A 24,706-nucleotide genomic window follows, 5' to 3' on the forward strand; every position below is an offset into this window, starting at 1 on the left:
CCACCCGGTGTGGTCTTCTGCTGCTGTGGCTCATCTGCTTCAAAGATGTGTGTGTTCTAAGCTGCTCCTCTGCATACCTTTGTTCCTACAAGTGGTTATCTCAGTTGCCGCTGCCTTCCTATCAGCTTGAAGCAGTCTGGTCATTTTCCCCTGACCTCAGGTAACAAGTCATTCTTACCCAGAGAGCTGCTGCTTACTTATTTTCAGTCTGTTTGTTTTTTTAATTCTGGTTGTGTGGGAAAACCCAGATTAGTTTCTGATGCATTCAAACTAACCTGTCAGTTCCCAGCAACCATGCCACATCCAAAGTCATTTAAATCACCTTTCTTCCTCATTCTGTTGCTCAGTTAGAGCTAAAGCAAGTCCTCTCAACCATGTCCTCATGATTAGACACCAACATGATAAGACACTGCTGACGAATTTGGCAGCGATGCTAAGTGGTGAGCGTGAGGCTCCTCATATCAGTCTGGGGAAAAGGGAGGGGAAGATAAAATAATAATATTTGTAATAACAATATTGAATTAGGAAGAAAAAGAATAGTAAAATTAAGAAAGATATTGGTGAAGAATATATGGAATAACTAACAGTCCCCAAGTCAGCAGCACTGGAATGATGGAGAGCCGACTCACAGACTATACACAGAGGGTAGCTTTGCTGGAAGAGGTTACCCAGGTCAACAGCAATTCTGTTTTATGATTCATGGAGTGAAAATTCTCCTCTGTCTTACTGTCTTTCAATGGGACACGTCAATTTGGAGACAAGTTCGCTGCTACAGAGCTGAGTCGACCCTAGACCTGACCCTCTTTAACAGTCCCGAAGACCCAGATGAGCCCATAAGCAGGCTGTCGATAATATTAAACTGAATTCTGTGTTGCTCACAGGAATGATGATGAAAGTGAGCTGGAGCCCCTCCAAAGCAGCCCACTCTTCAAGTTGACCAAGTCCTTGAACTCAAGCTCCAGCTACTGTGAACAGGGTGGAGAGTAAATAAGGTATTCAATTAATCAGTATCATTATAATACAGTATTATTAATTCATTACTAACACATAGATATAGATAATCCAGTAATGACAGGTTTTATACATACACAAGACCTTGGCAATAGTAGTGCAGAGAATTCTAGCAGTAGAGGTTTGTAATTGTATTGTTGATAAGTCTCCTAGGAGGCAAACCTCGGGGGGATGAAGGGATGTGGCATTCCAGTGTGCGTGGTGTTATATAACTGCAGCGTGGTGCCAGGTTAGCATGCAAGTACTTGTCAGTAGTAGTGCTTTGTGTGTATATCTGATTCTCCAGATCCCTTTTTGTGTTACTTTTCACCCATATAAAGTTTATTGTGAACAGGTGTACCTAATGAAGTGGCCAGTGAATGTAGTTTCTCATGTTTGTTATATTCATTTCACAGGAAAATTGAAGTCACGAATGTTTTCTGTGCCTCTTCAGACAAAACCACCTCACACACAATTACTAAACGTTAATGAGCCAACTCTCAGGTTGACCCCGTTTTTCTGCCATCATCGACTTCACTTCTGTATTTGTTCCCATGCAGGACCCCTGTAACCTACAGCAACTTTTTTATTTTACAGTATTGTTTATTTGCCTGTTTGACACTCTGGGAGACAAAAAGCCAGATTTAGGCAAAAGAAAAAAACAAAAACAGTAAGTATATGATTTAAAGGTGAAATCACAGGATGTGACAAATTTTATTTTGTAATTTTGCTGCTTACAAGAAAATAAATCTTGGTAATGCTGGCAGGATGACACTTCACATATCCCCCGTGTGTTGCGAAAGGAAGAATAAAGACACATGAAGACATTCTCATAATAAAACAGTAATTTATTATCTTTTTTTTTGTTGTTGTCATTGACTGAAAACTAGAATTGTCTGAACAGCACATTACAAGGGCATCGTTAAGATATTTTCTCCAAGGCTCAGTGATCACTTTCATACAGTACATTTGGCATGTACACGGTATCTCCTTCAAATGAAAGAACAGAAAAAAAGAGAAGCCCATTTGCCAAAAAAGAAAAGAAAGATGACTGATTGTACAATTACCAAGCAATTTGGTTCTAAGCCACAGAGAGAGATGCCGATGGCCTGCTGACAGCAAGCGTCGGCAGAGGAGGCACAAAAGATGCAATTGCAGACAGGACATCCCATAATATGCTCATACGCAGCTGACTGAGTTCCAGCTTGAAAGTGAGAAATGTTTAATAGTTTGGATTGTTTTGTTTTGAGTATTGCTGTTTAGTTTGTTTTTTCCACTGTAAGCAAACTGTTATTCATTACAATTAAATGGTGCATTCATCAAAATCTGCAATGTAACAAACCCTTCTCTATGCATATGAAATTTAACAGCATTTAGATGAAAACAAAGACTGCTCCTTTTCTCGCCTCATGCACAAGACTTTTCCTTCCATTCTTCTTCTTCTAACTCACACCATCAGCTACTTACTCCAACCTCCTATCAATTTTCTCTCTCGGAAACTTTCAGATTTTCATTCAACAGAAAAACAAGAGTTCTGGATAAAAACCATGAGGTACCGAAGTGGTTTGATAACAGATCACGCAGAATATGCAAAATGGCGACAAAGAAGCACAAGGAAGGAAAGAGTAGAAAAAAATATATATAAGTGCGCGGTTTAAAATAAAAAAGGAAAAGAAAGACTTACACAGCTTTGTGTCTTTGGTTATAAAGTAGGTCAAACAATTTTCACAGCTTTTCATCACCCCAAAGCCAAACCCAGCAAATTCATTTGTTTTGACAAAGAAAGTCTAGAAAAAGTTAATCAACAGTTTTCTTTATCAAAACATCCCATCACATATATTTATCTTAAACAACAGGTGTTCTCCCGTACAAACTGCCCATGCTCTTAATACTTTACACTTTACAAAATATACATTCAACCTGGATTTCATCTAATGTAAGCGCAGCTTTAGTGTTAGCACTATTTCATGAAGAGGCCAAAAAAAAGTTTCTTTTTTGGAAACATTGCCTACCTGTTGAGAACTACGAGTTGCAAGAATCTATCAAATTTAATACCCGACAGATTCTAAAATACCAAAAAGAAAAAAAAGAAGTTTCTTTTTTGTTTTTTAATAAGCATCTCCATGACATTGTTCATTTACATTATGAAAATAGCAGCCCTGAAATAAATAAACGCAAATACTAAAACTGAACTAATGAAAATTTATTATGATTCATGTCAAACGTATGGTGGCTCTGAGAACAACACAAGATTTTTCGATGCAGCATATAACAAGCCGAGGCTGTCGGCTCGATCCGCTCGAGCTGAGCCGCCTGCCGGCGGCGTCCTCTTGCGCTCAGGAAGGACGTATCCTCCAAACCACCTCTCCATCACCCTCTCTGCACTCTTGGCCTCTTCCAGCCCTGCAATGACGTTGGGTGCAGACACTGGGAGGTCAGCCCCTGCTGGATGTTTCCAAGGATCCACGTCACCCCTCTGGTCCCTCGCAGGTACACGCTGCTGTCTTCCCCCCATTTGTTGCCCCACAAATCCAGCTCTCTGTGCCCTCTGACCCCCGCCATCCCCTACACAACATCAACATGCAGTTGCTGGTTTTTGTTTTTTTTTGTTGTTTTTTTTTAAATGCACACTGGCTGCCCTGCTCCCCCTCACCCCCCACCCATTTGCCCCCCCCCCATCTTCTCCTTTTTCAGCTCTGTTGCAGCCAAACATAAGGCCCGAATAAGACTTTGCACAGGATGGTAAATGTCTTAAACAATGTGAAGGCCTGATGACATCAGCACACGCTGACACAGCTCTTAGTGACAAACACAGATGTTGCTTTGTTGATTTGTCCTCAAGTGGAGCACTTTGAACACAGAGCCGAGTCCATTTGCTGTTTGGGGTTAAGGGGACGGTAGTAGTTAGTTGTTGCCTTTGCCAACAGACTCCTGTCCATGGGACGTGTGTTTCTGACAGTTTATAAAGAGGGAATCACGCTGAGGTGATGTCGGGCTGATGAGGGACGCTCTGGCTTCCCTCGTGGTGAACCAGAGAGGGGGTGCTGTTTGTGACGAGCGGGTGTTGCTGCTGCAGCGGCGGCGATCTGCTGCCATGGGTGAGCTGATTGGTCAGATGGCTGAGCTGCTCCGAGTTGGCCAGTGACTTCAGCACGGCGTTCTCGCGCTCCAGCATAGAGTTTCTCTCGTACAGCTCCTTGATGTGCTCCTTCAGCACCTCCACCTCCTCACGAACAGCGTACATCAGGTGACTCTTAACCAGATCCTGACAGGGAGGACAAACTAAAATTAGCACAGAAAAATAAATGTGGTCTTTGTACCGAGGCGTCACTGCTGCAGTTGCTTTTTAACAAATCCCCGGTCAATCAAAAGGGACCAGCAGCACAGAAACCAAATGTTTGAGCAGATTTGAGGCTAATTTTTCCTCTTTCCTTCTACAAGACGTTTCACGTTCATCCTCTTTCAAGCACTTATCTTAACATCAGCAAGGTAAAAGTTATTGTGAAATGTGTAATTGTACAGACTGGCAAGGAATCCATATCACAGGATTCATTCTGATATGACTTAAATATGCAGAAAAACTCACCATTGCCTGCTCAATCTTGTTATCGATGGCAACGACGCTGGCTCCCGAGGCACTGTGGACGGAAGAGGAGGAAGTTTAGATATCAATCTTGCTTATGCCCATTGGACATTTCACATTCACTAAGTGCCAAAATTGGCTCTCCCACAACTTGAGTTTTCACTTGCATCGCTCAGGTGAATCAAAGCAAACCCTCGAGCGTTTTCACTCATGCAGATTAGCTTCTAGAGAATGAGATTAGACCAGGAAAAAACAAAACAAAAATAAAACGCGTACTATTTTTAGTGAATATTCCATTGTGTTTAACACAAACTGGCAGAGGGCCCATGTTTGGAAACGCAAAAATGCAAGACGGCACGCTACAAACGTGATGCCGTTTTCAGAGACCAGAAGCACGGGAAAGATTGAGGTGGAAGGTGAAGACATGTCTTGTTATACACACCAAACTCTGTTTCAGCAACAGCTTTATAACCCGGACTTGAAGCCTTTGCTCTACACGCCTGCATTAAGTGAAGTTGGCTTTCATCGCTCACACTATCTGTTCAGTATAAACAGCTGTCAGACTCTACTTTCAAATGTGCCACCAGTGAATCAGAGCATAGCAGCAACCCACAGAAACCAAGACAAAGTTCCACTTGTTATAACAGCTAAATCAAAATTCAACTATCTGCACATATATCCAGGTCAGACTGCATCTATGCATGGCAGACAGGGAGTCTGGTCAGTCTTGCAAAACGTGTTCGGTAATCAGATTACATCATCAGTGCACGCTCTCTTTTCTAAATTGTATCTGCATAAAATACCAAGCACCCACTTAGCTCCTCTCTGCCTCTTACATCGTTATAAAAACATCTTGATGTGGCCTCAGAGGAGCTCAACCCTGTAGTTTACATCTCACCATTTCTTCACCAGAAAGCGACGATTAAGCGTTTAATTAAAACACAACGATTAACTTACGAGTCCGTGCTACAAATCCTCATGAAACCAAACGTTTGCCCTTTAACCTCCTCCACAAAAAGCGCCTTTGTTTTCGAACGATCACCGCCCTGCTCCGCTGTGGAGCGAAAACAAAGGCAATCGATGTGTTCTGGAGCCGCTGGACGGCGCTCTGACTGGGAACTGGAGCAGCAGACGGAACACAATGTGCAGACTGCCTCTAATTATTGTTTTTAGAGCGTCCACGATGTTAAAAATTGGTTAACGTTATAAGAATGTGATAAAAGTAGATGTGAAACAGTTTCCTTTGAATTAAATACAGACGCAATTATTGTGTACCGAGGTTGGGGGTTGTAAGGAGCTTAAGTTAAGAAAAAAACATTTTTTACGTTATGTTTACATCTTTTTTAAACGTAATTAGATAAAAATTAAAATTAAAAAAAGAACGTGGAAATCGCACATTGCGCTAACATCAGCCTGGTACCAGTCTATCCATCATTTACACTCCGCGTGCTAGAGCGCACGTAGTGTACGGCTCCGTGGACATCTCGTGGGGGGGACACGTGGTATAAACACAGATCAAACTGATGCCATATGTTCGGGAAGAGAGTGGTCAACACTCGGAACAGCTGCTGGCAAAACACCTCAAACTATGCGGGGGACAAAACGAGCGCAAATGGCCACCGAGCAACACTCAAAGCACGTGTAAAAACATTGACAAGGAGCCAAATGTCTGCAGTTCGTAAATAAGAGTTTATAAAAAAGGATGCAGGTATGTAAATGTTTTCAGTTAGTAACGCAAAGATGCCGTAAAAACTCCAAACGCGGTCTCCATATGCACGCGTAAAATAAGCCCACACGCGCGGACACAGAAACAGCTTTTAAAGGTGTTTACCTGACGCATCGCGCTCTGTAGGCCACCAAACGCCCTGAATGTGGCGGGGATGTTCCCGGCGAGCAGGGCAGGCTGTAGCTCATTTTGCAGCGCATGGTTCCTGAAGTTTTCTCGCGGCTACACGTTTCTTACTGAGTAACAAACACAAACAACTGTCCTGTTTGAGTGGAGGCTCACGGTTTCTTAAAACCACTGCTTGGTCACATGGTGAGGCGGAGTTCAGCCTTCGCCGCCTCCTCCCTCCCCTCACCATTCATTTACTCCGAGAAGCTTCTTTCACAAGTTACATTATTCAGAGCCGAAACGTACGTGCGGAACAGCCACTCCAGAGGCACACGGGAACATATTTAAAGGCTCAGCTTTAATTCAAGGAGAGGCACAGCTCTGTATGTACCCTATATCTTGAGTTAGTGCCTTAAACTCCATCTGCACCATTACAAGGCTTCTGCAGGCCTGTTTCTCCACGTTTATTCTGTCTTTCCTTGAAATTTTGAGTCAAACTGCGGAGTTTGGCATATAAATTGTGCATAAAACACAACAAGGAGCGGTAAACAACAGTTGTTTTAAAAAGAATTTGGTGGTTTTATTGATCACATTAAGACTGCATTAAAACATCACAGGAATAAATTCATGTCCTTTTCGGCTAATTATATTAGCAAAGCAGTCCCTTCCTCCTCTGTCATTTCCAGTAAAAACACCAAGATTAAAACATGAGATGACTTCAAACTGCCCGCTTATTTTTCCACTCACTCAGTGGTTTACCAAGCACCTAAAATGGTTTAACTAAACGTCTGAGATTAGTCTGCGATAAGAATGGCAGCCAGGGTGTACCCCCACATTCCGGCTCGTTTGACTGCTGGGAGAGGCTCAAGCGTCTCCACTGCCCGTAATCCTGAATTGGACAAGCGGAAGCAAAGGGATGGACGGACGTCAGAGATGTGTAATGACGGTGAGGTAAATGAGTTGCATTCCAGCACAAATCTCATTCAGATATGTGATTTTAAAGTCGATAGATGACGGCAGCAGCAACAGAACACATTCCACCCTTTGAACTGAGCACTTCCACATCTGGGACAGTGAAAGAGATATGTCCACGAGCTTTGGCTGGAATGTGTTGTTATCAATAGCAAAAGACAAGAGGCATGCAGGTTGAATTAAAAATACAAAAAAAAAAAAAAAGAGAAAAGTTTGGCTTTGCAATCTGTACTTGAAGAGTTAAAGAAAAAGCTAGAAAGGAAGAAACATGTTGTTGTCATTCCATGTTCAAGGAAAACAAAGCAAACTGTATATTTTATTCAAGGAAGAAGACATGTGGTGGTTTATATAAGGACCACTGGCTGTGTTAACCTCAACACGGGCCTTCCCCGCAGACTGCAGCAGAGTACAAATGTACTCACCACCCCCCACCACCCCCAAACAAAGTCTCCGGGACCATAGGCAGCACATTCCAGTTCTGGCCACCTCCGGCCCCGAGGCCAATGCATTCAAACCCAGACATCTGTGTCACAGCCACCAGGGCTGGCTGCAGAGTTTCTACCACGCGTGCCTCCCTTTTGACACCGAGCCCATCTCCTCTTACACTCCACGGTGTACCCATCCTCCACCTGGATCCGTGTACATCACAGCAGACACGTGCAGGAGCCAAACAAACTCCCTAAATCATCACACACTGTTTTACAGCACCAGAACGCCAATGTGTTCTCCATTAGGGTCACAAATGCACCGGCACTCGTCCCCGTCCCAAAGCACATAAACACTCTCTGTGGGGGAAGGCAGCTGAATAAATTAAACCTTTGTCTTACAGTAATAACCCCCCTCAACGATCATATTTCAAAACAATAGCTGGAGGGTGGGGGCTGCAACAACAGATGAGTGTGCTCGCTGACAACTCACTGTGGCTCTTGTACCGATGCAAACGCTGGCTGCAGCCGGCCGCTTGTTTGAAAAGACAGGAGGGTGTAGTTCTGCCGCTGCGCCAGTTGGCGTCAGCAGATGCCCCCGATTAGCTGCGATTCAAAAGTTCAGCAGCTTCAGAAAGACAGCAGTTTAGCTATGACTTCATTATTATGGCACAAATCAGCTTGAAGTTTACGTTTAATCATGACGCAGCTGTAAAATTAATTTTAAAATAAAAAACAAAGAATGTTTTTGCTCCATCGGAGCTACAGGGGACCAATTCTCTTTTTATCTGTCTGAAAGGGGTCAAAAGTGCTGCGTGACCCAGCAAACAACCAAGCAGGCTCCACAACACTCTGCTCAACTAAACGATCACTCACTCTGAAAACAAAGAAACCAGTATTTTTGCAACAGGGCGTTCTCGGCAGCAGACCTGTGAGCCCCTCATGTTTACCCATCTGCTTAAATCAATCAGATCATATCCAGTTTTTCCACAGAAACAAGTACTAAAAACAGAAAAACAAAAAGAAGAGGAAACTTGGATTTCAGTCAATGCAATGTCTGCCGACATGAACAGATTTTTTTTAGAAATATGTTATATTTAGATTTTCAGTTTCTGATCACATCAGCCTAATAAATCAATCAAATCCTCACATGTGAAGCTGAAGAAACAGTTTCAGATTATTTCCTGCCACACAAATAAAACTTTTTATTCACTAGCAAAACCGCAATTAGAAACTCGTTAGTCAAAATGTTCTATATTGAAATCAGTTATCAGGAAGGGCACAATTTACCTTCTAATGTGTGTGAAACGTGTGAGTCAACACAGCCTCAATGCTTTTCATGAAAATAACCTGAAACTGGAATATTAAAAAGGGGAGAAACAGGTTACACATCCCACAGGGAATTCTTGTGGTTTACTGCAGTTTATGTTTCCTGCAAGCACATATATTTGCATACTGAACTAAAATAATCCCCCAAAGACAACAATCTCGACAAACTACTTCTGTCCTCCATGGGCAGCAAAGCTTCAAACAACTGTGACAATTGCAGGATGTGACAAGTATGTTAATACGAGTCTGTGAACGTGGCACATATTTGGATGCTGTATTGTTGGGAGCATGTCTATATAAGGGGTGGTCCATATTGACACAATGGAGTCTAAACAAAATAAGAGAGACCACGGGGAAGTTTTATTTCTCCAGCACTAAATCCAAGTCACAAGTGGGCGTGTCTGCTGCCACCGAGCTTCCTCGTAAACAGGCCGGAGGAGTTGCCCCACTGCAACCTCATCTGTTGCGCAATATCGCTACACTGCTGCACAAGCAGCTCCTCGTCTAACATACGCGATGTGACTGGAAGGGAACCGGCCCGTCCTTCCACCACATGGACAGCTCCAGCAGACATCTTGGTAAACAAAACCGGATGACCGGGGAGCATGAGAAGCAGTCAAGTCCCTCGGGGCTTATAAAGCGAGGATAAAATCTGAATTCTTCAGACGGCAGATGAACTTCGTCCATCACTGTTAATTTAAGCAGTCCACAGAAGGCCTTTTTTTTTTTTTTTTTCATAGCACAGTCTTAGACGTGATGTCCATACCTACCAACAAGCATGAAAACATATCAAGAGACCAGTCGCGTACATGTAGGCCACAATTCAACTAGACAAAAGCTGCTGGTTTAGGGGACAAGCTCACCAAAGCAACATCTGCAATCTGTTCCCCATCTACAACTAACTACTGCTAGTGAAGCTGACGTTTTGTGTTGCTGCAGGAGAAGGGGCAGGCGGTAAGAAGCAAACGGACCAGCAGAAAAAAAAAAAAAGAAAAAAAAAAAAATGTAACCAGCAACCCTGCTGGTTACATTTTTTTTTTTTGTTAATGGCGACTGTACTCGACCTCGACAGCTCCTACAGAAATCCATCAAAACCCATATGCAAACAGTGAGAATGCAGCTCAAGGGTCCTCTGACCATAATTACCTAAACACAATGTGCTGCAAGATCAAATTACACTTTTTCAACGCCTGAGAGACTTGAGCTTCGCCACTTGTTTGTCTCAATCTGGATTAAGACCCCCGCTGGAATGTGCATACGTAATAGTTTTGTTCCTGAGGCTTTAATGGAAAAATCCCGGCACCTCAGCGTTAACGGGCCTCTGCATTCAGGGGAGCATTTATCACAGGATCAATGACTCAGCCTCATTTGGGTTTACTCTCTGAAGCAAAGGGTGTGGGTCAGACTAATGTCGTTAGGTAGTACAGTCTAATTACCCCTAATACACATGTCAGTGTCTTTATCAGTGGCACTTCAAGGGGACTTTTGGGAAACGCTGATGTTTAATGTTCTAAACATTGCATTTTAAAAGCAACCACAAGACAATCTGACTACTTAACACCAACTAAATCGCTGTGCTTTAAATAAATGATTAACACCAGCAAAGACAAAAATTAATCTCCTCCTCAAAAAACAGGATACTGGCTTTTAATTTGGTGACTTTGCAGATTTGGTCAGACAAAATAAAACAGCCATTTTTAGTGTTTTCTGACCAATAACTGCCAATGTCCATCGTCTACTGTAAATCATATATCAGTCTGACCTCATGGTGGTTCAGCTGGTAATTTAATGGTCAGTCAGTGGCTATAGGAGATACCCTGATATATAACTAAGTGTGAATGTCTTTAACTGTTCGAGCTCTAGGAGACACGATGTTGGAAAGGCCTGTGTGTGCTCAGCAAACCCTTTCTGGATAAAAACAGATCAAATGTCAGCAGCTTCCAAAGATAAAGTAGCCAGAATGAAAATGCTGCCACTAAAACAGTACAATCTTTGTGACAAGTGGTGTGTTATGCAAGCTTTAAGATCTTTCATGGATATGACTGCCATCCATCAAATTCTCCATGAATCTAAAAAAAAAAAAAAGGTGTCCCATATGAGATCAGTGCTCTGTGCACGTCCAGTCCTGTCCTGACTCCCACACAGCTGTTGGGTAAACTTTACATTTTTTAAAAATAACTGTACTTCCTTAACAGATAAGACACTGCAAATGTATTGGGATGGATCTGATGAGGATAAGACCCGCCCCCAGGCTTTCGGCAATTACAATCTGAAGTAAGTCCAAGAAATACAGCCCTACAGTAAAGTACACTTTTTTTTCCTTTCTAAATAACAAAGGTGCAATAAATGGTGACAGTTTATAAAAGTTATATTTCTCAGTTCTATTTTGAAGACAACTGCAGCTAAGTTGATGAAGAAGTTTACCATGACAGTGTTGTCCAATCAGCACATCAGAAGTGAAACTTCAGCATTCAAGAGTTAAACTTTAATCCTCTCCCCAACAATGACTGCTCGTTTCTGAGTCATAAACAGTGCTAACATATCTGATCTGGTTTAAATAAGTCCCCGCTGGCTGAGCCTTGGCTGGGCCTGAGGCCACCAATCAGGTGTTCTCTGACCAAATATAAATCTGTCTATTCTTTATTATCCATAATCATCGAGTTGATCTTTGTGGACAGAGGACTGTAAAAGGGTTGCTGCCTGTGGGTTACGTGGAACTAATCACAGCCTTATAATAAATCCATTCAACACAGACAACAGATTGCTTTCCTGCTATGTTTACAAAAGCAGAGTTCAAGTTGTAATCTTGTTAGGTTAAAAAAATAAATGTGCAGAGTTTTTTTACAAGGGAAGACTAAAGCAGAGCTGTGGGGGATCAACTACAGACCAGTGAGACTTTGAGTTTGTGAAATGATGTCCAGAAACAACTCTGCATCCTGTGGTTATACTTCTTATTAGCAGTTAGAAAACTGAAAAAAATAACTAAATCACTGCATGGGAAACCTAAGACTGAGTGTCTTAGATGACATGTATTAATAGACCTCTCTGCTGAATCACTTGTTATTAATCTCTGTCTCTCTTCCACAGCATGTCTTTATCCAGTCTTTCTTCTCTCACCCCAACTGCAGCAAATGGCCCCGCCCCTCCCTGAGCCTGGTTCTGCTGGAGGTTTCTTCCTGTTAAAAGGGAGTTTTTCCTTCCCACTGTCGCCAGAGTGCTTGCTCATAGGGTGGTAATATGATTGTTGGGTGTTTTTCTTTGTATGTATTATTGTAGGGTCTACATTAAAATATAAAGTGCTGTGAGGCAACGTTGTGATATGGCGCTATACAAATAAAATTGAACTGAATTGAATGTCAAAGAGAAAAAAGTTACACATGAATGCACATTTTTAGTACAATTATACAAATATGAAGTACAAACTCACTGCCACTGTTTTTATGGGTGAATATTAAAAATTATGTTCAGTTTACCAAACAGTCCAAATTTAAATCTGTATCCTGATGTAAAAAAAAAAGAAAAAAAAGAAAAAAAGAAAAAGCTATAATGCGTGCCTTCGAGTGTTTTTCGAGTTTTGTGTTTTCAAAATTAAAATAACATTTGCGTGTTTTATTTTAGTCACAAGCAAAAATTTCTAATGCAGCATTTTTCCACACGTGTCCAAAAAGGCTTTCAGCAACCTGTGGTTTTAAAACTAATTTGGGTTGTAAAGCTACAAGCTCTGCATTGCTGATAGAGCAGCAGAAGATTTGGCACCAATACGTTTTGATCCCAAAAGCCAATCAGAAACTTGTCTAAAAATGAGAAGATGAGCGGGCACTGTGCTCAACTGAGGTTTTACATTTTTCCATAAACCCACTCATTTTGAGGAATGCTTTAAAGGGCCCTCAAAACTGTTTGTGTGCAATTCCCCTCTTCATTTCCAACAAGTCCGACCTTGCAGGAGAGCTGGCTCGGGACAAAGGGAGGTGGAATGAGGCGTCTCCTTCAGGTTTACCTGGGGTTAGTTGAAAAGTTCTGAATAAAGCTGCTCTGTTACTCTCAGAGCCCATAGGCAAAGCCAAGCTGGATGAGGAACAAACAGAAGCACAGAGTCTTTTGCCAGCTGTGACGACGCACTGTTGCTCAACTGCTACTGTTGTCAAGTAAACAAGGACCCTTATTTAGGTCATATGGACGATCTCGTGCTTAATGCAGTATTACGGGGCGATCGTGGCTCAAAGAGTTGGCAGTTCGGCTTGTAACCGGAAGGTTGCCAGTTCGAGCCCCGGCTCGGATAGTCTCGGTCGTTGTGTCCTTGGGCAAGACACTTCACCTGCCGCATACTGGTGATGGCCAGAAGGGCCGATGGCGCGATATGGCAGCCTCGCTTCTGTCAGTCTGCCCCAGGGCAGCTGTGGCTACAACTGTAGCTGCCTCCACCAGTGTGTGAATGTGAGAGTGAATGAATAGTGGAATTGTAAAGCGCTTTGAGGGCCCCGAAAAGCAATCTCTTATTATTATTATTATTATTATTATTATATCACACACAATGTCTGATTGGTTGCTAATCCCTCCACCACTTACTGTCACTTGGCAACAGAGGTTTAAAGTCACAAGCATTGATAAACTACTCCAAAAGTCCACCAACCCTTGATGATATGTGCAATTTTAGTCAATATCCCCAAGAATGACATTTTGAAACAAGAATCATTTAAAGCTCAATAATTGTAAACTCTACTTCTTATTTCATTCTGTCACATATATATCACAGGATAAATGTTAATATATGGCATTATTAAGTCATATTTATTTTCTTGCTTCTTCCCAAGACTCCCCAGAATTTTCTGCACGTCACTTCATGACATAACAAGTCAACCGCATGTTTAAGGACTTAAACGATAAATACACCTCAACTTCAAAGTTTGTTTGCCGGTATCTGTTGGCAGCTTCCATGAGAGCACATGGGAACAGAAACTGTTTATGGTAAATGCAAACCACGGATTCCCAAGTCAAAACAAGTGCCATTCATTTGTCTGCGTTATTGACAGGTACCTATGCAACGAAACAAATAGCTTATAAAAAAATAAATCATTAAGCACAGAAAATGAAGCCTAAACTCTAAATAAAGCAAGATTGTCAAATGCATTATACATACTAGCAAACACCAGGCTCGTGGCACTTTTTCAAATTCTTCATCCCGTATTTAGCCCCGAGTGAAACGGATTAAGTTAGCATCACATTAACAGGGAGGCGATGAAATGAACGTAATAGACATCCTGAAATCCAAGGATTGTTTTTTAAAAACATAGATATTAATAATCGCTGTGTGTGTGACAGTGTTCGTGCAAAGTAAGCATACAGATATATACGTACAATATGATGATTACAGCATTTGTTGATTGATTTATTTCATTAGCAACTCAAAGCAAATCCATAGTTATGCAATTTCATAAAATTCAGCTTGGGAGTTTTACTGTAATCTTTGAGAAAGAGCACATACCTGTGCTTCAGCTCTTGTCTTGGTGGTGGAACAATGGGAATAATGAAGAAAAAAAATAAATGAATTAAATTATCACCGGTAGTATGCAAGTAAAAGCATTTAGAGGACTTAAACATTTAATAAAAGAATAAAATAAATGGATCTGGCCACACGCAAGAAATGTATACACAAATGTCTAACATAACTTTTAAGATATTAAAATAATTTAATGTTACAATTTTTTTGTTTGAGTCAATCTGGACAGCTACCTTTGTGTAGCCGTTTTTGAATGAAAGATATCGCCTCTTCTTTTATTAGACCTGTCAAAGTAATTTTTGACTACTGTCATCTTGTAGTCTATGAAAGGTAACAAGAAAAATCGAGCTCTCCCTGAAGAGACATTTGTTGGAGCTGGAACAGGGGATTTAATACTTTTTTTTTTTTTTAATTTAAAAACTAAAAAACAGTTCTCAAATTTACACATAATCCCATCCATTATGGGTTAATATAAATCAGCTGAAAGCCAAGGCATGTTAGTAACAAGCACAATGCCACAGCTCTGACATGGACTCTTTTTTTTTTTTTAAGGATGAGCTTTTAAAGGTTGAGAATTAAGCTTAAGCTTAAAAACACTTTTAAAAATCACCAACTTCTCATCTGATCATACCAATGACAGGCTTACAAAAACATTGGTCATGTTATTACATTTGGATCTGCAATACTCAGTACTAAACCTCTTCAGCACTTAGCTCCACACATCGCAGGGACAAGGGAAACCTGAGCCCCAGATCCTCGTGACTGGCAGACCACAGATACGCTGAGTGTCACAGAGATGTGAAACGCTGCCAGATCAGCTCTAGTGCTTCTTCCACTGCCATGCTTTCTGCGTGCTGTACACACTCACACCTGCTGAAATGTCCAGTTTGACCAGCCGTTTAAGTAATGAGTCCCAAAGTGATGTTTCTTTATTTCAATAAAGGAGAAAAGTCTAGACTTCTTTAATAATCTGGTAATCATTCGATACATTCAGTCTTTTCCTCTCAACGATAAAATCTGTACGACACATAAGGAGCCAATTATTCTTTGGTTTAATTCTGGCTGAAAAATTGCTGTTTAAATAATATAAGTATATATGGAAATAGATCCATAGATACATCTATCAGAAAAGGAAATAAAATCTTATCCAGAACAGGTCATCGTTTTCTACAATAAATTTAAAGTACAGCTGTAGTCACTTGTAAACTATATAAATCAGGGGTGGGGAACTCCAGGCCTCGAGGGCCGGTGTCCTGCAGGTTTTAGATCTCACCCTGGGTCAACACACCAGAATAAAATGATTAGTTCATTACCAGGCCTCTGGAGAAAGTCAAGCCATTTAAATCAGCTGTGTTGGATCAAGGACACATCTAGAACCAGCAGGACACCGGCCCTTGAGGCCTGGTGTTCCTCCACCCCTGACATAACAATCATCCTCCAATTGTTTCTGGAAATTTGTGACAGATGCTCACACTGAAATGAGTAAAATCAATTAATTACTTCAGGACTCCATAAATAGATTACAGGCTGCTGAAGATGGACATTTTCCTTTAGGGTGCACAAGGTGAAAGCGGTACAGGGTCCGGTTAAGCCAGCCAGCCAAGTCAAGGCCACACACAAGTTAAAACACCCGAGCTCATACCTATCGTTGATGGGCTTTGACCCTCGTAATCGGCTAGGCCGGAAAGCCTGGTAGAAAGCAGTGGACGGGTTCCTGCATTTTAATTAGGAAGGGAAAAAAGAAAGTAGAAGCATGAGTGAAAAAACAGAAATGTGCATAGTGAGGAAGTAGAGCAAGAACTTGAACCACAATGAGGTAAAACTGAGGAGAGAAACATTTTGTCAGTCATCCGAGTGACTTCTTCAGTCTCAGCTGACTGCAGTTTCCAACTTAAAAACAGTAAATTTTCATAATGACCGAAACTAGAACCACTGATTAACAAAGGGCTGTGAGATCAGTTTCATGATCATTAATTTGCGAATTGCCATGACCATTGATTACCACGAGTACAATTCACAGAGAGTTGGGGAATGGCTGCAATCACATGATTGTAAGATGGTGAGAGATTAGGTTCCCTCCTCGATTCAGAGATGGTCTTTCCCTTTTTGGGTTTGAGCAGTGAGTCAAGGAGGCTAAAGGTAAGTCTGCAGGGTACTGAGGTGGAAAACAAGAATCATGTCATTTGTATGAACAGCCAACTTAAAGCTTTGACATGTCCACTCCAAACTTTGTGGCTCATTTCCCCAGACATGGATTAAGCATAGTCTTAGACTGAAACTTGTTTCCATTGGAGATCATTGAATGTTTTTGTAGTTGAGGACTTGCTTTAATCCATGTCTGAGAAACTGTCTTACTATAATCAGCACTATTTCTAAAAAAAAAATTTTTTTAAAAATATCCTGGACAGACGAGACTACAAATTGGGAGAAAAATAATTATTATAAGGTTCGTGCTGGTTAATATGCCACGTCTGCATCTTCAATATAAAACTTTCTATGGAGCCTCCTCCTACAGTGTCTGCAGGGGTGGTCGACCAAAATCACAAACTACGCAGGTTAAATATATACAACACCCTGGAGGACCTAAAAACAAAATCCGGCGTGGCTTAGGAATTCAGTTCCAAAACTAGAAGAGTGGGGTTAACCATCCACTACTGTATACTGTACTAGTGACTGTCGAGCCTGATCTACCACTGAGTTTTCATATGCGAACCCTTGATAGATTTATATGTGCCACTCCCAGCCAACAGCAGCTCAGTAAACCCAAGTTTTCTGCATCTCTGCTTCGGTATTTAGACACTGTCAGTTTATAGAGCTCCCAAACAACAGACTTCATGACAGCAGCTGTCACATCAACTCTGACAGAGCCAAAATACCTGGTTTTATTGGGATGGGGAAAATTTTGCATGCAAAATGAGGTCATTGTATGAAAGAAGAGGGCCGCCAGGTATGAAGAGAAGATGAGTGAAGGGGAGTCATTCAAAAATCAAGGAAGTAGAGAAAGAGGGGAAAAATAAGGGGGGGGGGGGGGGGGGGAAGCAGTTATAAGGAAATATGGAACCACCGTGTCACCACACACCTCTCAGCATTACCCTGAGCAAAAGGTTGGTTTTTCATACCACACACTATATTACAGTGCACAGGACTATAGAGACTTTGTTTGCCTTTGCATTCACTCTGTTTTAGATCTCATTTCAAGGAAATAAACAGACTTTGTTTTCTTTTAAAGTGGGCAGAAGGCTAGCAAGCTCCTTTAGGTCCTCTCTCAATAAAGCAGGTCTACTTTAGACTACTTGGCACTCGCCTTTGTGGGAGGAAGAGCAAGTAAAAGTGAAAGAAAATGTACACCAGTTACAAGGCTCCGCACTGTCAGCAACTGGTAAGAGATTGTGTGTGAACATAGCACTTCTGTTCCCCCCTAAAAAAGGAACAATAGTAAAGAAGCGCAGGTGAGGTAGATATGGTAGTCAGGAGCCTCACCCACAGGGAGAAGGTAATCCAGCTCAGAGATGAGACACCAAAGCAACAGGTTGTCATAATTTAAGTTTGTGACAGTTTAAAAGGAGCCTTTATCACAAAATAGAGGAAGCACCAAGCCTGAACACCACCAATGGCAACATGTGTATATACTGGTATATGAATCCACTCTGTCAAACATTTTATTTGTTTCTCTGGGATTTCTCCCTGATGCCGAAAACTAAAATAACAATTATTGTTCTCCTCCTTTTATTAAACTCAATTTAATTTCACATTTCAGGTTTAGTTAGATGTTGTGACAGCCACGTTACACCCTTCACTGACGCCTCACAGTGAAGCAGAGCATATTAAGAGCTTAAGAAACTGAAATATTGTAATTATTGGATAAGAATATAAAGCTGTCCATTTTTAAATTTGCCACAGTGCCTCCAGTAAAGTGTAAAATGTTTTTTTTATTGTTTTACAAAAAGAATTTGCCATTTTATTTATTAGACATGCAGGTTTAGGTAGGGGTGGGCCGTATAAATGGTATACGGTAGAAACGATATGAATTTGGCCAGCGGTAGAGGTTTTGACTATACCGGGATAGCGCATAATGATGGTGTCATCAAGCTGCACCGGTTTTGGTCAAAAGCATTGCAGAGACTGCAAAAGGAGAAGTTTTGGACCCAGATTACTCTGCGAGGCTCCTGACTACGGCAGCCGTAATGCTCCAACAATCCAAAACCGCTTCAAGGTCAGTAAGCACAACCAGGATACATACATAAGGCGCACCGGATTATAAGGTTCACTCTCAATTTTTGAGAAAATTAAAGGATTTCAAGTGTGCCGTATTAGTGTGGAAAATACGTTATACAGAAGAAAAATTATATATTGCGATATATATCGTTACCGCACATGCTTCAAATTTTACCGCATTATGGATTTTAGGCTATATTGCCCAGCCCCAGTTGGAGGGATCGAATCATTACCTAGTTTTATATTTGTTGTTTCCTCTTAGTTTTGGTTTGCCGATGTCGCCATCATGAATGGTTCAGTTTTCTTTCAGTCAGTTGTGCACCTCAATTTTTGCAGCCCGCTGACTAATACGGAGTATGGTGTTGGTTCGGGGCAGAGGTGACATCACAGTTTGTGTGTGTGACAATCAAAAAACAACCAAAGCGGTGATGCAGTCCACTGTTAACATCACAGCACTGCTGCAGAAGAAACGAAGACTGCTCGCAGCTTCATTCTCTTAACCTTAAAGAATCTTCTTGTGCTTGAAGTCACAGTCACACATGCAGAATGGATACATGTTGCTGTTGCTGAGCTGCATTTGACAAGTAAACTGAAAGTTAATGTGAGGAACTGAAGCCGTTATTAGTCATGTAAATGACCAAGGTAACAGTGAATCGTTCTGGTGTATCAAAAAAGAGTTCTCTATGAATAAGTCACTTTCGGCTTTACGAAACATAGTTCACAATTCAATTTATCTTTTGGCAATTTGCAGAATAATCAAAAATTAATGACGTTTTTGTACTTGACTTCAGCGGTCCCAACCCCCGGGCCTCGGACCGGTACGTGAGTCGTTTGGTACCGGGCCGCGAGAGTTGAGGCTCAGGTGTGAAATGTATAGTTTTCAGGAGTTTTATCGGTTTTCAGCATTATTTTGTTATCGTTTTTATCGTTAACTTGGTTTTCCTGGGTCTTTTCACGTGTATTATGAATAAATCTTCTTTTTTTTGGTACCGGTACTAGTTTTATTTTGTTGTATTTATCCGCGACACCTTAAAGGCCGGTCCGTGAAAATATTGTCGGGCATAAAGCGGTCCGTGGTGCAAAAAAGGTTGGGGACCACTGCTTTACTTCACCTGCTGCCACTTGCATTGCTGCTGAAGGTGAATATTAAAGAGCACTGAAAACAGCTTCTTGCCCATTTGACCTTCAGCTGCTGGGGACTTTGGTTAGAAAACGCGAAAAGACTCTTGCGCAGCCTTAAGGCATCAATTTGGAAGTCACTTATCACAAGTGCACATGACTACACTTGATCTTATTCTGACTCTCTGTCAATCAGAGTTACAGTTTACTCATTGTTCCTGCATTAGCTGTTGTGAAAAGCCATAGAGTGCCTCCAGCTCGAGCAACTGCTTGCGTGACTCCTCAAAGAGTATCACAGGCCCTGAGATTTAAGGAGAGGTAATTTATGATCCATGCTGTCAAAGTACAGGTTGTCCTGGATTTATTTACCTGACTCAAAACAGTGAACAAAAATGACAAACTTAATCAGGTCACAGAAACACCAACTGACTGCTGCCAGTCGGGAAAAAAAAAACAAAAAAAAAAAAAAAAAAAAAAACATACACTTCACCTTTCCTTATTAACTTGTACATTTTACATAAACCTAGGCAAGCAGAAAAGAAAGAATGATGTATCCATTTTATAATACAATAAAAATGTAATTACTTTAGGTTTTTCTCACAACTTTTTGGAGCAGATACACCTTATGTCCCATTGTACACTCAGGTACACTGAACAAAAGCACCATCAACTGTCTACTGCAATAAAGAAAATAGAAAATACTCTACAAAAAGATTACCAAAAAAAAAAAAAAAAGATGCCTCCTGTTGGCTGTGCAGTCTGACATAAAGTCGCCATACTGTCACATCTGAGAGACTGTTCCCTGGTCTCATGATGTATGCTTGACGAGGGATTTAACAGCCGGTGCTTTTGTCAATAAAGGAGGGTCGCTGTCACAGCCATTTATCACATGTGGAAAAAAGGACCTGCCAAATCAAACACGCAAGAACCATTTGGAGCAGTAACCACCATTTATGACTTTAGATACTTTGGTAATGATAACATTCTGAGAACAGTTTACATTACGTGTTCTGTTAACTTCAGTGACATAATCTCTGGTGTGACAGGAAAACATGAATGCCTCGCAATTTTTTATTTTAATAATGCATTTTTTTCTTAAATAACTTTAAAAAAAAATAAATACAAATTTAGGGACAAAACCAGACTCTATAAACCTAACTTGGGATTGCAACCCGGTTTTGAAATGCTACTTATTTTTCTTTGAGCCCACCTCTGGAGCGCCATCTCCCCATTTATGGTCACCAAAAACTACATTTGTGTGGGTGTGACCTGATGGTGGGCCAAATATACTGGAAAGTGGACGGCGGACCGAGCAGTTGTATGAATTTTTCCTCGTAACACGGTGAGCGCAAACGGCTCATCGGCCAACGGGGATGTAACCCTTTTCATGGGGTCGAGCCCGCGTCCGTAGCCGACAAAATCCCAGCAGTGACGGCACGACCCCACCCACTCTCTTATGGGAGGCTACAGAAAGCAGGAAATAAAAGAGGTTTGTTGGGGCATCTGTGGCTCAACTTAGAAAAACCTCAATGAACAACATCACAGTTCAGGTTTTAGCAATGTTAAAACAGGCAGCAAAACACTTCAGCAAAGCAAACATGTAAAAGTCAGAGAAAACCTCGTGAAAATATGTCACGCTGATATGAGCATTCTCGTAAGCACTGGGTGTTAATTTCTGCTTGAGTTACACATAATTGTTACCATGAGCACCGATGAGTCAGTCTAATTCACAATCTGCGGTGGCTTATTCAGTTGGGTGGCAACCGATAGCTTCAGCCTGGAGCTACAAAGCCACCATTTCTGCTCAATTTCACTTTGCTGCGTTCGTGTTCACTGACTTTGCCGGTTAAATAAAGTGTAGAATCGGTTCCTGAAGCATGACACTGGCCTACTGAACTCTGCCACACTGGCCGTCAGCTCTGTTTCTGTCTTGACTCGTCAGCTGTTCTGTACCAACAGTGGCCTGTCACTCACACGTAACTCTGAGGTCAAGCAGGAAAGCAGGGCGACTCAGGGAGCACCGTTATCTGACAAGTGCTCCCTGAGTTTAGTTTAGTGACTATAAAAGCTGGGTTGGGAGCAGTTGATTCCCTTTATTGTTTCCGAAAATAAATAAAATAACTCACACGTAGCAACTTCCAATGCAAGTGCAGCTGCTTTGATTTAAGGCCTGTTCTTCAAGACCCTCCCAGCTGTCTGTGCATTCATACCCTCATGCAGATGAAGCAGTAGCAGATTCCTGTGACAAATCACAGCCAACTCCTTTAAAATACCACACACTGGGTGTGTCTCGTGGGCATTTCACTTACTGCCCTGAGGTAAACTCAACCTGATATAGATCTTTATCTCCTACAGGGAGGGTACAATGCAAAGGTTCATTTTACTTCTTTGCAATGATGTCAAATATAGTGCAAAGTTATCATGTTTGTTAGTGAAAAGTCAGTTACATTAAAATGCACTTTTGCAATTCACAATGCCTGGAAAGCTGGATGAAAAAAAAAAAAAAAAAAAAAAAGACTTAATTGTTGCAGAGTGCACTGCAACACAGAGAGCTTTCAGATCACCCCTGCCACTGTGCCAATGCTCATTATAAGCTACTTTTTCAGACTGCATACAGCAGGATCTATCAAACAACTACCCTTCAGTGCTTCTCGTGGTCTCTCGCAGCAACTAGTTCAGCGATAAAATCCCAACGCACTACCCTTCTTGGCCTTAACTGCTGCCTTGCTTCATGTGGTACACTCCACTGACAACACGGGAAGTGGTAGCTGAATATTTTCCATTGTTTGGTACTGAGTTTTTTTGGCTAACCTCGCTCTGAGCTAGAGCAAGGGGGGTGGCAAAGTGATGAATTGGATGAGTGGTGCACAGAAAACAACAGTGCTTTTTTAAGGATGATTAGCCCTTAAGTGCAGAAACTATAAATATGGATTCTTGAAGCGCAGCGCTGTGTCAGCTGTGTTCATGTTTCACAGCTCTGCAGCAGCTGATAAGAATGTGGGTGAAATATTTTAACATGTTAAACATAGAGGCTGACTCAGACGTAAAGTAGAAAGGCACGACGGTGTGAAAGCTCAGAAGGAACCAGTCATCCCATCTCACCACGGTGATGTCTGAGAGGTCAACTTGTCTCACACTGATTAATGTTTTTCAAAAAAAGAAAGAAAAACAACAAAGTATTAGTGCTCGCAATTAAAGAGTATAAAAGGGGGGGGGGGGAAACAACATGGGCGTGATTAGTGCTTCTACAAATTTCTGCATTTTCCCCCCTGAAGAAATCAAGTCTGATTCATAAGGGGATGACACAACAGGTTCAACAAAGCGTTATGAAAAGAATAAATATTTCATTGAGCTACACCCGCAGATACTTGAAGATAATTAGAGGAAGTTATTTGTTAGAAGCTGGGATTTAAATCTGCAAAGGCTCCCTAAGTAAAGAAAACAAGTTTAGGCACTTATGACAGATCCATCCTGATGCAGTGATAAGCCAAGGTGCCATCTGTTCAGATGTTGGTTTGAATGAGCGACTGTATGGTTATCAGACTACCCAGCCACAATGACTCACGTCCGTTTCCTTGCAGAAGTCTGCTCATTGTAAGACATCAGAGAAGGTGTTTCGGTGTTGGGGGCAAACTTAAACTGCGGCATAGTGCAGACAAGAGGAGACACTCGAGACAAACTCAACTTCAGAAAAGGAAAAGGGGGAAGACGGCAGAGGAAGCGGGCCACTGAATATGAAAGTGTACATCAAAGGATGAAAGGAAACGGAAGTTCTTACAGAATTTGCACATTTCTCAGTTGATGACAGAAATGGATGCAAGATTCATCTTGCAAAAGAAATATGATCTCGGCTGACCTTTCGAGCAGGTTGTGCTCGTCTTCCTTACTTGTAGAGAACTTGTGACTAAATCATTCAAAACTGACTGCAGTGCTGCACCCACATAACCAGATTAAACTGTGTTTTTGAGGGGGAAAAAATGCAAAAAAAAATAAAGGAAGCCACTGTAACGCGTTTTATTTTCTTTGCCAAAATTGTCCAGGTCAAATGAGGTGCAGATTTTAAACTGATTTGTCTAACTGCATAGCTACACACTCGAAATACCTCAATGGGAAGAAGACGGACTTAAGGAGAGGGAAAAAAAACTGGCAGTGATTGGTTACTGAAAAGGACAATCACAGAGGCAGCCAAACATGAGCACCGTCCTAAAGTCTCAACTTCACTCTTTCAGTCAGTCCCACGCTGCCATACTGCAACATACACAGAGGAGGACCAGAAAGCAGTGAAGAGTCACAGGCACCAGTGAGCCAGACTAAACCCACTGAAAGCAGGAGAGAGCTCTGAGAGGATGGATGACTCAAATGCAGCTGCCTGCCATGCTTTCCACACATCCTCATTACTCACTATGTAGACATCTTGGGCTCTGCGGGGCCCGAGGCTCTAAAACCTCGTTGTTCAGCCATTGCTTCTCTCTCTAAGAAGACTGAATGGCTCGACACACAGCTCCGCATTTTCTAAAGCAACTGGTTGTTGCTGAGCAGAAGACTTTTATATCCCACAGACTTGCAGCCGACTGGCTTCTATTCGTGAACAGCTCTGATCTGCGGTCAGCCTTGAACCACAAAAAGACATTATCCCAGAACTGCTGAATCACCTCTCCACTGCATTAACCCCAAATTATTTGAATGTTCTCGTTCTTCCTGCCCTTCCCCATTACAAGCTCCTTCTCCTTCTGCCCTCTTTT

General features: G+C 41.7%; 1 protein-coding gene across 2 annotated transcripts in view; it reads right to left on the reverse strand.

Annotated features, from left to right (window-relative positions):
• Positions 1-1,820: 1,820 nt before the first annotated feature.
• Positions 1,821-24,706, reverse strand: part of tsc22d2 (TSC22 domain family 2) — a 33,273-nt gene continuing 10,387 nt past the window's right edge. Inside the window, exons 2-5 of one of the 2 annotated variants that reach the window (XM_026194272.2) lie at positions 16,273-16,344; positions 14,616-14,633; positions 4,577-4,628; positions 1,821-4,255 (exon numbers count right to left, since the gene is read on the reverse strand). In XM_026194272.2, coding sequence (XP_026050057.1) covers positions 3,965-4,255; positions 4,577-4,628; positions 14,616-14,633; positions 16,273-16,344 — 433 coding nt within the window. In that variant the 3' untranslated portion in view covers positions 1,821-3,964. The remainder of the gene's footprint in view (positions 4,256-4,576; positions 4,629-14,615; positions 14,634-16,272; positions 16,345-24,706) is intronic. The other variant, XM_026194274.2, reaches the window with a different exon arrangement.

Source organism: Astatotilapia calliptera, chromosome 15 (genome assembly GCF_964374335.1).
Source record: "Astatotilapia calliptera chromosome 15, fAstCal68.1, whole genome shotgun sequence".
Taxonomy (NCBI): domain Eukaryota; kingdom Metazoa; phylum Chordata; class Actinopteri; order Cichliformes; family Cichlidae; genus Astatotilapia; species Astatotilapia calliptera.